This window comes from Hippopotamus amphibius, chromosome 17 (genome assembly GCF_030028045.1).
Source record: "Hippopotamus amphibius kiboko isolate mHipAmp2 chromosome 17, mHipAmp2.hap2, whole genome shotgun sequence".
Lineage (NCBI taxonomy): Eukaryota > Metazoa > Chordata > Mammalia > Artiodactyla > Hippopotamidae > Hippopotamus > Hippopotamus amphibius.
In genome coordinates this window covers 57,001,423-57,014,084 of record NC_080202.1, presented here as the reverse complement: position 1 = coordinate 57,014,084, position 12,662 = coordinate 57,001,423, and the positions used below count along the sequence as shown (strand labels likewise).

Sequence of the window (12,662 nt, the reverse complement as noted above, 5' to 3'; positions counted from 1 at the left end):
GCCCAGCCATTCTACTTCTAGGAATTGATTCTGCTTGGACACAGGTGGAATCAATGTTGATTGTAATTGAAGCAAAGGGTGAGATGAAGGCAGCATCCGTTTCAGACGTAAAAGTCTGTTAACCTAAAGCAATTTTAAAAAGCCAGTTATTTTACCAGCAAAACAGGTTTATTCAGGAGCAGCCAAGAATCATAACACAGGACAACAACTACAGCCAACAACATACAATTCTGTTAAAGCAAAGCAGAGGAACCTTTTTTTATAGAGGAGAAAAGGAAGTTGGGAAAGGCTGTTATAAACAAAAAAGTCCTCTGGAGGAAACTGGGAGTTTGAAGTATAGTGGCTTTTCATTGGCTTAGTTTGACAGTTTCTCATTGGCTGAGCTGTTGCCAGGTGAGGTGAAAATCTTTCTTCCTCCAGCTTGCTGTAGTAAAGTAGTGTCGCTTCCTGCCTGAGATCCAAAGGACATTCCTTTCTCTTGGGATCTGTACTGAGGCAGAGTGGCAAGTGTAAGAGCTCCCCCTTCCGGCTTCTGGACTCCATTTTAGTGAGGTTTTCCTTGATTAATTTTCACACTATCAATAAAGAATTGGTTAAACTTTGGCACATTCATTTGCTGGATTCCTCTGCAATTGTAAAAAAAAAAAAAAAGAAAAAAGAAAAGTAAGATTTTTATGTATTATTATGAAATCTCCAAGTTAACCTGTTAGATTGGAAAAAGCAGAGTCAAGAGCCATGAGCTGGAAAAGCTTCCACCTGTGCTCAAAAGGAAAAATAATAATTGCTTTTCTTGGCATGGATAGCTCTTGAAGGAACTACAAGAAATGGGTAAACTCGGGCGAAAAATGAGTAGCTGAGGATCAGGAATGGGAACTATTCCTCTTGTGGATTTTCAACTATGTGAATGTACTACCTGTTCAAAAAATTAAATATTCCAACAGCACACACATTGGGACACTCAGGAATTTACGGGGTCGGGTTATGTTCCATGACTAACAGGCATTTGTTTCACACCAGTTCAAGGTCTACATTTATGTTTTAGGCAGTTTTCTTTAAATTATATTTCACAATATAGAATAAAAACAACAACAAAACTAATCCCAGCCTCCAGGGGGCAAAGGGAGGGGGTTGGTTCCCCTAGAGCCCCCAGGACGAGAAGGATGGCCCAAACAGGTTCTTTCAGCACCCCTCACCCCCTGCTGAAGAAGCAGGGAGGCGGGAGCAGAGCGTGGGCCCTCTCGATTTGGCATGATGCCAGGCTGGCTTGGCTGGCAGCAACTCTGAGAGGCACGGTTGCCCTGTCCACGGCCTTTGCCGCAGCTGCAGCTCCTCTTTCCTGGGCGGCCTCCGCTCTATTGTTGGCCGAGGAGGTCAAGACCCCCAGCCACCTGCATTATTGATGCTCACGCGTAAGGCGGGAGACGCGGGGGCGGGTAGATTGAGCTTGTGGTACCCGCCAGAGCAGATCCCGTGTGGTGTGCTGCCAAGGGCGCCTGCGGGCGGCCAGCTCCTAAGGAAAAGGAGAGGAGGGAGACGCCGGGAAGCCATGGGCAGGAGCAAGGGCAAAGCTCCCCAGCGCCCGGAGGGACTCGAGAGGCCGACCTCGGGGGAACAGGAATCCGGGTCGGCCAGTGCAGACAGCTCGCCCAGCCGGGAACGCCGACAGGGCCGCTGTAGGGCCCACGGGACAAGGCCGGTCTTCGAGCCCTGCACCGCGGGAGGCCAGGAGACCCCCAGTGGCCGCAGGAAGCCCACCGTGAAGGAGAGCGGCGACTGCAGACGGCTAGAGGCTGGGCCGCCACCGGAGGCCGAGGGGAGACGAGGCAGCGCGCGCCGTCGGGGATGCGGGCCTAAGGAGAACCACAAGCCCAGGGACGGCCGTGGGGGGCGCCTGGGGGAGGGGAGTCTCGGAGGAGAAGGAAGGACATGCGAGCGCGACCGACGCAGGAGGAAAGGGAAAGGGCGGGGATGCTCGGTTCGGCGGGGCCGCCAAGAGACCCGGAGCCGCGATGGGCACACGTCGGATGGAGACGCGGCCAGCTCCTGCCGGGACAGCGAAGCCCGCGAGGCCCAGGAGAACGGCAGCCAGGGCGGCGCAGGCCCGGAGCGGCGGCCCAACTCAGAGCAGACGGACATGGGCTCGGGAAGCACCCGAACCCGTCCGGAGTCAGCGCTGGAGGCGCGGGGGGAGCGCCCGAGCAGTGACGGCCTGAGCAGCGAGGGCAGAGGCAGCGACAGGCCCCCCGCCGGGCCCCGGAGCCCGGAAGGACCGTCGGGGGCGGGGTCCCAGGGAGAGACTGAGGATTCTGGGACAGACAAGGACTCGAGTCTGGAGGGGGCCGGGCCTGGACGGAGCCCACGGGCAGCCCCAGGAACGACGAGTGGGGCCCCTGAGGCCGAAAAGGCCGACACGGGTAGAAAAGCCGCGGCCGCCAGTCCGCTCGAGGGCAGCCGCGCGTGCGTCCCCCGGAGCTCGCGGGCTTCTCGGGACCCCAGGTCGGCCCGGGACGCAAGAGGCAGTGGGGTGAAGCCCGAGGCTGAGCCGAGGGGCCCCGAGCCCGGAAGAGCCGAACCTTCGACCGCCCGGTGTCAGCGCCGTCAGGTCGGAAAGGGGGTGGGCAACGTGCAAGAGGCGGTGGGCATGAGCGAAGCGGGGGCTGGAGGAGACGGGCCCGGGGACCCCGCGCCGCTGGTCGCCCTGGTGGCGCTCAGCCGGCTCCGCGCGAGGCCCGCGCCAGGGCCCGCTCCCCAGACCGCGGGTCCCCGCCGCTCCGGCCTCAAGGACCGGTTCCTGCGCGTGGCACGGGCCCTGGGCCTCCTGCGGTGGCTGTGGCGGAGGCTCCGCCAGCGTGGAGCCGGCGAGGGGCGGGGGGCCGGCGAGGGGCGGGGCCGCGGGCGGGGGCTGCGGCGCCGTCTAGTGCTGAGCCTGGCGGGCGTAGCCAGGCTCGGGGGGCGACCGAGGGCTCCCCCTAGCGGCGGTCCGAGTTCCCCGCAGGTTGAGAAAAGCCCGGCCCCCGACGACGCTTCTGCGGACGCGGACCCGACTCCAGATCCCACGTTCGCGGTCGTGTTTCCCAGGATCCACCGGGCAGGGAGGGCCTCGAGCAGCCAGAGCTCAGAGGAAGCGTCCGCGGACGCCCCCGCCGGGGAGCGGCACGTTTGGTCATGTGTGGGGGCTTCAGGGGACAGTGAGGGGCACAGGGCGAGTGGGGAAGGGGTGGCAGAGCCCCGCCACGGCTCTCTTGGCCCTCCCCCTGGCGAGCCCTCACTCAACGAGGGCGGCTCCAGTAGCGAAGGGGAACCCGAGGCCTTGGGAGCCGAGGCTCCGGTGCACTGGGCGCAGGGCTCGGACCCCCCCGTGGACCCTGGTCTTGGCACCGAAGCACTGCTGCCCCGACTCACCTTGGAGACCCGCCTGCGGCGGGAGAGGAGCCCGGGCCCCTGCGGGTCCCTGAGGGATCGTTGGGAGCCTGAGGATGAGGCCGAGGAGGCGCTGGAGAGGGACCTGGAGCTGAGCCTCGGGCCCGGCCTGGAGGCGCGGCCCATTCCTAGCGCCGACGGCGGGAGCCTCGGGGACGGCCTGGAAGACACCGAGGACCTGGCTCGGCTGCGGTAAGCGGGCGCGGTCCCAGACCTGCCACGCCTGGGTCACACTTGCTCGCAGCCCATCCTACCCCCGTTTTTCACGAATTGTCCCCTTAGAAGGGGTTTTGCCACACAGGGTGGTCTGGCTGGAAGGGGCCGGTGAGGGGTGAGAATCAGGTGCTCCTTCCTTCTCCACTTGGCACAAAGCTTCCCTCTGGGCTAGCAGCCTGGTGACTTGCTTAGCAGCCGGGCCCCTGTGTTATGGACCACCTTGGAGAGGGTCCATGACTTGGTGGAAGTGTCTTTGCAGCCAGTGGCAGCGCTAACCCAGGACCTCCTTCTGCCCCCAACTCCCTGCTCCTCCACGCTGCTTCCCCGCAGGCTGCTGTGTGACAGCGCCGTGCTGCTGTGCCTCAAGAAGAGGTTTCACCTGGGCCGAATTTATGTACGGGGGACCCAAGAGGGGCTGGTGGGCTGGGATTCCCTTTCCCCTGGGATCAGAGGGCCCTCGGGGCACCCCTGGAGCATCCCCCTCCATCCTTCTCCTCCCTGGGTGGGGTGCTGAACCCTGTCTGGCGTCCTGCAGAGCGGGGAGGGTCCCGGGGCATCAGAGCTCCACTCTATTTGCATCACCTGCTCCCCCCATGTTCTGATGAGAGCTTCTGCTTTCTTCCCAGACCTTTGGGGGGCCCCTACTGCTCGCTCTGAACCCCCGCCGGCCCCTGCCTCTCTTCTCACCTGAGGTCCTGGCCAGCTACCACCCTAGGAAGGCCCCCAACACCACCCCGTACGTGAATTTGCCCCACCAGCCCTCTGTTCATCCCCAGGTGGCTGAACCCCAGTATGTCCCACTGACTGAGGTCCAGGGGACTGGGGCACGACCTGCCTACACCCAGGAGGCCTCAGAGGCCCATCTCTGGTAACCGTCTCATCTGCTCCCACCCTCCTCCCGCAGACACATCTTTGCCCTCGTGGCATCAGCCTATAGCCTGTCTCGGAGCACTGGGCAGGACTCCTGCATCCTCCTGGGGTGAGTGGTAGCCGAACCCTCAGGCCGCAGTGAAGGCCGGGACGAGGGGGATGTGAGGTCCGCATTTGAAACTACCGGTCTGGTCCACTGCTGGGCAGCAGCTCTGGACTTCCTAAGATGGTGCCCCTTGAATGAGGCATCTGGGGGACTTCTTTCTGTTTGGTCTCCATGCCCCGGGTCTATTTTTTGCCTCTCTGGGAGTCTCCTTTAGGGCGAGTGTCCCTTCCAGGTGGGCATATCCCCACTTTCGAGCTCAAAGGGGTGGTCCTGTGTGCCCCTTCCTGGAGACCCTGCCGACCCCTCCCTCCTGCAGTGGGCACAGTGGCTCTGGGAAGACAGAAGCTGCCATAAAGATTGTGCGATTCCTAAGCCACCTAGAGCAGACGAGGGACAGAGGGTGTCAGGTGAGGGGCAGCTCGCCATTTCCCTGGGATCCAAGAGAGACCATCCTACTCCCTTGGGCCAGGAGCGTGGTCATCAGGCCTCTGGCTTCTCCTCGGGGACAGCCCCAGGCACCACCTACTGCGGGGGCGGGGTGGGATCAACAGAGCTCCCAGGTACATAGTGTCCTCAGCTGGGATGCCTGGTCCGTGGGCGCTGCTGCGGCTCCCAGGGGTACTTGAATGCCCCTCCCCCATCCAGCTGGACGATGTGCTGCGCTTGCTCGGCAGCTTTGGCCATGCCAAGACAGTCCTCAATGCCAATGCCAGCCGCTTCGGCCAGGTCTTAGGCCTCTGCCTGCAGCAGTGAGTAATGGGGGCCCAAGTGGGCAGGGGCACCCGTGATCAGTTTCCCTTATTAGGAACCTGAGACTGCCACCGTTGGGTCCAGCCCATGGTGGGTCCCATTCTGAGTGAGGAGGGGGGGTTAGGGTTAGGGTTGCATGTACCCTGGGCACCCTCACCCAGTGTCCTGTGCCCACAGCGGGGTCATCCTGGGAGCTTCTGTATCACATTATCTGCTGGAGACCTCAAGAGTGGTGTTTCAGGTATGACCCAGCCCCCAGCCCGCGGCTTCCAGTGTGGGAAAGAGGGAGGGGCCCCTGTGAGGGGCTGTGGTCCCTCAGCCCCCAAGCCTGCCTTCCGCAGGACTCGTCCTTGCTCCCCTGGGTCAGGGGACCAGGCTGCTGCTCCCCCTAAGCCAGCCCTTCTCCCCCAAGGCCCAGGCTGAGCGGAGCTTCCATGTTTTTTATGAGCTGCTGGCGGGGCTGGACCCCATGGACCAGGAGCAGCTCTCCCTACAGGGACCGGAGACCTACCACTACCTCAACCAGGTGGGGAGGGCCCCCTCGGTGCTGGACAACAGGGCCTGCCCAGAGAGGGAGGCTGTGGGGGGCCAGGCCCTGCCCCCTGACCCCTGCTGTGCTCTGCAGGGCCGGGCCTGCAGGCTCCAGGGCAAGGAGGATGCCCAGGACTTCATAGGACTGGTGAAGGCCCTGCGGGCGCTGGGCTTGTGCGCCGGGGAGCTGACTGCGGTCTGGGCTGTGCTGGCCTCTGTCCTGCAGCTGGGCAACATCTGCTTCACCTCTTCAGAGGTGAGCTCCCTCAGAGGCACTGGATTGGTGGTGGCTTGTTTGCATCATCAGAGCGGCACTAACAGTGCTGAGCCCTGGTGTGTAGGAGACAGCGAAGCCCCGGGCCACACGCAGGGCCTCACTGCTGCCCTGGGAAGCAGATGAACTCCCATCCTATAGGTGAGAAAACTGAGCCCGGGGTCTTCTGCACCTAAACCAATCCTGCCCCTGTAAGCCACCACCCTAAGGAGGATACTTGGCATTCATTGAGCAGCTATTATATACCTGAAACTGTGTGAATCACTGTGCATAAATTTCCTTTTCTTTTTTTGGCCACGCCACACAGCTGGTGGGATCTTACTTCCCCAAGCAGGGATTGAACCTGGGCCCTTGGTAGGGAACGTGCAGAGTCCTAACCACTGGACTGCCAGGCAATACCCTACATGTAGTTTCTAATTCAGTGCTCCTGACAACACCATAACATAAAGGTTGTTATTTTGCCTTTAACAGTAAGACAGTGGGGGCTCAGAGGAGGAAAGAGACTTGTCAGGGCCACCAGCTAGTGGAGAGGTCAAGTTAGGGTTCACACTCAGGTGCTTAGGCTCCAGAGCCGGCTCCTACCTGCCCAGACCTGCCTTTGGGTAACAGGACACTTTGCCAGGGCAAGCAAGGTGCTGCCCCTGCCCTGTGGGAAGCAGCCAGTCCACAAGCAGAGCTTTCCCTGCTCCCTCCCGCCTCTGTCCAGAGGGAGTCCCAGGAAGTGGCTGCCGTGTCCAGCTGGGCCGAGATCCACACAGCAGCCCGGTTGCTGCGGGTGCCACCCGAGCGCCTGGAGGGGGCTGTCACCAGGAGGGTCGTGGTGAGCTCAGGGGTCCTGGGCGGGCGGGGGCCTGAGACCACCCGAAGGCTTGGGCAGCGTCAGCGTGGATTCTGGGCCTGATGTATCACGTGCGCATCCTCTGACCCCAGGAGACACCCTATGGCCAGGTCTCGAGATCCCTGCCTGTGGAAAGCGCCGTCGATGCCAGGTGGCCCTGGGGACAGGAGAGAGAGAGCTGTGAGCAGGCCTGGCCCCTGCTGCACGTGGCTCACTCACCACGCCCACAGGGACGCCCTGGCCAAGGCCCTGTACTCACGGCTCTTCACCTGGCTTCTGAGGACAACCAACGTGCGGCTGGCACCCCCCGGGGAGGGAGGCAGCGTGGTCACCGTCACTGTCGTTGATGTCTACGGCTTTGAGGTCACCCCTGGGGGTGGGGCTGGGGAAGGGGCACCCACCTCACCCTGGTTATTTCTGAGGACCCCAGCAGCTCCCCTTTGCAGGGGGCACGCGTGCACTGCTTGCCTGTCTGACCAGAAAATGGTCCACAAGACAGCTGTGTGCCCCATAGGTACAGCCATTTGCCCTGTCCAGTCCTGACATTGCCTCTGGAGAGTTCTGCCTGCCTGGCCTTGCACAGCCTCACAGGAGCCTTAAGGCAGTGAAAGATGGGTCAGCCTCGCCTCCCGTGTACCCAGAGGAGCAGGAAGAGGGGGCATCTCCCAAATTGCCCTGAGTTTTCTTTCTTTTTTTTTTTTTTAATTTTTACTTATTTATTTGTTGATTGGCTGTGTTGGGTCTTTGTTGCTGCACAGGGGCTTTCTCTAGTTGTGGAGAGCGAGGGCTACTCTTCGTTTGTGATGCGTGGGCTTCTCATTGCTGTGGCTTCTCTTGTTGTGGATCACGGGCTCTAGGCGCACGGGCTTCAGTCGTTGTGGCATATGGGCTCAATAGTTGTGGCTTGCGGACTGTAGAGCACAGGCTCAGTAGTTGTGACACACGGGCTTAGTTGCTCCTCAGCGTGTGGGATCTTCCCAGACCAGGGGTCAAACCCGTGTCCCCTGCATTGGCAGGTGGATTCTTAACCACTGCACCACCAGGGAAGCCCGCCCTGAGTTTTCATAAGCTCCTCACCCCTTTCCAGAACATCCTGCCCCCTCAGGGCAGGGAGGAGGGGGTGAGAGCAAGAGGGGGTGGCCCCCACCTCAGTCCCTGGATGGGCACTGTTCACTGTCCCGTCTTCCTCTCTGCTGTGTCCGTGGTGACCGTTCCTACTCTGAGGAGGCGGATGAGTGTGGCACCTGTGTCTGTGTGTTCATGACACCGCATGTGCACTCTTGTGTTGTTTTATTAGAGCAGGTCAAAACTCTGTACAAAGCTACATGAAGGGCTTCCTAGGTGGCGCAGTGGTTAAGAATCCGCCTGCCAATGCAGAGGTCACGGGTTCGATCCCAGCTCCAGGAAGATCCCACATGCCACGGAGCAACTAAGCCTGTGTGCCCAAAAAAAAAAAAAAAAAAAAAAAAAGCTACATGAAAACAGGGGCTCTGCTAGGCTTACTAGTAAAGTGCTGGGGGGCACAGAGGAAGGAGCCTGTAATTCCAACAGGAGGAATCCTGGAAGGCTTCTTGGATGCAGCAGCCTGGAGCTCTGCTTATGAGGATGTGGCATTCTGATAGGCAGCGAGCTAGGCTGTAGGAACAGGTGCCTTCCAGACCACAGGATGGCTGTGATCAGAGGCCCGAAGGCTCACAGTGGTGCTGAGGCAGGGGGCAGGGGTGTGGGTTGCTGGAGGGAGGAATGATTGTGGCTGGGACAGGGTTGGGGCAGCCTGTGTGCTGTGCCAGCGTCTTTGGCCTTGACCCTGGAGGCGGCAGCATCAGCCTTGGGGCACCGCTCCCGCCTAGTGCTGGGGCGAACGTGGGCCGCTGTGGGAGGGGGGTGAAGGGCACCAGGCCTGTGTGCGGCCCCCCCAGCTGCCCTGTGCCCCCGCCTCATGTGGGTGCCCACCTCAATGCCCACGTGCCCCCAGGCACTGCGGGTCAACGGCCTGGAGCAGCTGTGCAACAATCTCGCCAGCGAGCGCCTGCAGCTCTTCTCCAACCAGATGCTGCTGGTCCAGGAGGAGGTATGGGGAGCTGGGCGTGAGGTGGCAGGGGACAGCCAGCTATTTCCCGGAACAGAGGCCATCCCTGATAAAGAGAGGGCACTGCACTGAGAGCTCTGCCCCAAAGTCCCCTTGCGATGGGCTGTCTTAGTCCTTCTGAGCCTCAGTTTACTCATCTGTAAAGTGGGAGGGCCATCCCTGCGCAGGCTCAGATGAGGTCCCCCACAAACATAGGTGGTCTCTGTAAACCCCGTGCTGCCCATTCCCAGGAGGAGTGTCGACGGGAGTTGCTGCCGTGGGTGCACATCCCCCAGCCCCTGCAGGAGTCCTGCCTGGACCTCCTGGTGGACCAGCCCCACAGCCTCCTGAGTATCCTGGAAGCCCAAACATGGCTGTCCCAGGTGAGCCCACAGTGTTGGGGACAAGGAGTGGGGGCCCTGGTGGCCAGGCCAGAGCCAGCAGGGCCTCCCAGGGGAGCAAGAAAGTGCTGAGTCCTGGGACGTGCCCACAGGACCTCAGCACAGCTTGGGGAGGCAGTAGCCAAAGTGGGTTCAAATCCTGTCTCTGGGTGATCTTGAATGAGATACCCGACCCCTTCGAGCATCCTCGCTGCAGAAGGGGGACAATCATGCCTGGGTGGCAGGGTGGTGGGGGCTGTGCAGGCCTCATGAGGGGCTTGTGAGGGTTTCCCCAAGTATTTGTTGTTATAAGTTCCTTAGCTCCATAAAATAACCTCTTATGGATGGTTTTTTAAAAGTATCTTTGAAAGACTTGTTCAGAAACACCTGTAACTGTGAGGCCAGACTCCCAGGAGTGATTATTAAATCTGCCTTAAAGTCTTCCAGCTCCATTTCTTTTTTTTCTCTTTCTTTCTTCCTTCCTTCCTTCCTTCCTTCCTTCCTTCCTTCCTTCCTTCCTTCCTTCCTTTCTTTCTTTCTTTTCATTCCTTCCTTCCTTCCTTTCTTTCCTGTCTTTCTTTCTTTCTCTCTCTCTTTCTCTCATCTCTTTTCTTTCGTTCGTTCGTTCTTCCTTTCTGTTCTTTCTTTTCTTTCTTTCTTTTCTTTCTTTCCATCTCTTTATTGGAGTATAATTGCTTTACACTGTTGTGCCAGTTTCTGCTGCACACCAAAGTGAATCAGCTGTATTTACACATATATCCCCATATCCCCTTCCTCCCGCGACTCTTTCCCACCCTCCCTATCCCACCCCCTCTAAGTCATCACCCATCATCGCGTTGATCTCCCTGTGTTATGCAGGAGCTTCCCACTAGCGATCTATTTTACATTTTGTAATATATATATATGTCAATGCTAATCTCTCACTTCGTCCCAGCTTCCCTTTCACCCCCCTCACCCCCCGCCGTGTCAAGTCCATTCTCTACATCTGCATCTTTATTCTTGCCCTGCCACTGGGTCCATCACTACCATTTTTTTAGATTCCATATATATGCGTTAGCATACGGTATTTGTTTTTCTTTCTGATTTACTTCACTTTGTTTGACAGACTCAAGCTCCATCCACCTCACTACAAATAACTCAATTTCATTAGCCCCATTTCTTTTAAATGATTTCATCAAGGGTCCTCTAAGCCGCCAAATCTTATTGACTGAGATGATTTCTGTGTGGGAGGCTACTGTGTTTTTTCTCCAATGTGAATCAGTTCAGAATAGTCCCTGGGAAAGAAGCCAGGCCCTTTATAAGGACTCAGATATGGAGCAACCCTTCCTAAAAAAGTTTGGGGACCAAAACCAAAGCCCACCTTCTGTTCAGTGTCTGTGGTTTGGGGGTGGAGGAGGGGCAGGGGAGGGACGCACAGCCCCGGCAGGGCAACAGCAACTGCAAAGGCCTGAGAGGCTCTTCCTCTTCTCAGGCCACGGACCACACCTTCCTGCAGAAGTGCCACTACCACCACGGCGACCACCTGCGCTACACCAAGCCCCAGCTGCCCCTTCCCATCTTCACTGTGCGGCATTACGCCGGGACTGTCACCTACCAGGTATCAGGGCGACTCAGGGAGGGCAGTGTGACCCTGGGGAGTCCCCTGACAGGCACGAGGGGTGAGCATGGGGAGGCCCCTTCGAAGGCTTGGCCACCTGCCCCTGCCTGGGCCCTCGCCCTCACCTAGCGCATGACTTACTGAGTTCTGGGTGGGCATTATGGGGTGGGGGAGTCAAAGCCTTGGGACCCTCCAGACCAAGAGGGGCAGAGTGTGTGCCTGGGACCTGGCTCTGATAACCTCAGGCAGTCTGCTTCTGCTTCTGAGCCTCCTCTGTGGAATGGGAATCTATCCTACAGCCTTGTCCTGAGAATTAATGCAATTACATGGAAATGGTGGGGCAGGTGCCTGGCACACACGAGGTGCTCCCTGAAGGGACTTCCTCTCCCCCTTCTGAGTTTCATGACAACTGCACACCTACCCAGGAGGAGAGCTGCTGAGGGGAGGGGGCCTGGTATAAAGGGTAGGACCATGTGACTAGTTCAGGGTGGGGCAAGTCAGGTAAGACTTCCTGGAGGAGGTGACACGCTCTAGTTGTAGAAGAAAACATACAAGCTACACAGGAGTTACCCAAACGAGAAACACAAGGAGTATATGTCAATTATACCTCAAAAAAAAGAAAAAATCACATTTAAACAAAAAAAGAGACACAAGGAGATTGAAGAGAACTATGAAACTGTATTGAAGGTCACAAAAGAAGACTTAAAAATGGAGGGAAAAGCTCTGTTCCTGTTGAGGAGCCCTATATTGTTCATTTTTTCCCATTTAATCTAGAAAAGTCATGTAATTCCAGAAAATACTCTAGTGGGGCTTTTATGAGAGGAGAGATGATTTTAACAAAGTTATTCTGAAGTATTATCTGGAAAAAAGTGCATGAGAATAGCCAGTAAGATATTGAGAAGCAAATGATTATGGAGGAATTTGCTCTATCAGGTATTAAAACGTATTTGAAAGCTCTAGTAATTAAAAGAGTATGGTGTTGATAAGGAACAGACCCATCAATGGGACAGAACTGAAAACCCAATAACTGACCCAAGAGTATAACAAAGCACTGGGTGCGTGACAAAGGCAGCCTTTAAAAAAAAAATGTGGTAAAATATACGTATCATAAACTTTCCCATTCTAACCATTTTTAAGTGTCCATTTCAGTGGCTTTAAGTACATTTACAATGTTGGGGTAACCATCACCTCTATCCATTTCCAGACCAGCTTTTCATGATCCCAAGCAGAAACAACTTGCCCATTAAACACTAACTTCTAATTCTCCCTCCCTCAGACTCCGGTAATACCTAATCTACTTTCCAAATCTGTAGATTTGCCTCTTCTTACGTAAGTGGAATCATAACACACACACATACACAATCCTTATGTGTCTGACTTATTGCATTAAGCATAATATTTCCAAGGTTCATCCATGTTGTAGCATGTATCAGAATTTCCTTCCAAAAATTTTTTTTCTTCCTTTTTATGGCTGAATAATATTCCATTGTATGAATAGACCCACATTTGGTTTCTCCATTCATCCATTGATGGACCCTTGAGTTGTGTCCACCATTTTGGCTATTGTGAATTTTGCTGCTGTGAACATGGGTGTACAAGTCACTGTTTGAGT

At 57.1% G+C, this 12,662-nt stretch overlaps 1 protein-coding gene across 1 annotated transcript in view; it reads left to right on the top strand.

Moving 5' to 3' along the window:
- Positions 1–1,546: 1,546 nt before the first annotated feature.
- Positions 1,547–12,662, top strand: part of MYO15B (myosin XVB) — a 32,710-nt gene continuing 21,594 nt past the window's right edge. The window contains 15 exon segments of the mRNA XM_057713870.1: positions 1,547–3,612; positions 3,967–4,030; positions 4,263–4,372; positions 4,541–4,619; positions 4,903–5,019; positions 5,258–5,361; positions 5,540–5,603; positions 5,775–5,888; positions 5,988–6,149; positions 6,874–6,987; positions 7,098–7,156; positions 7,236–7,368; positions 8,981–9,076; positions 9,325–9,456; positions 10,925–11,050. Of these exon segments, the coding sequence (XP_057569853.1) occupies positions 1,547–3,612; positions 3,967–4,030; positions 4,263–4,372; positions 4,541–4,619; positions 4,903–5,019; positions 5,258–5,361; positions 5,540–5,603; positions 5,775–5,888; positions 5,988–6,149; positions 6,874–6,987; positions 7,098–7,156; positions 7,236–7,368; positions 8,981–9,076; positions 9,325–9,456; positions 10,925–11,050 (3,540 nt within the window).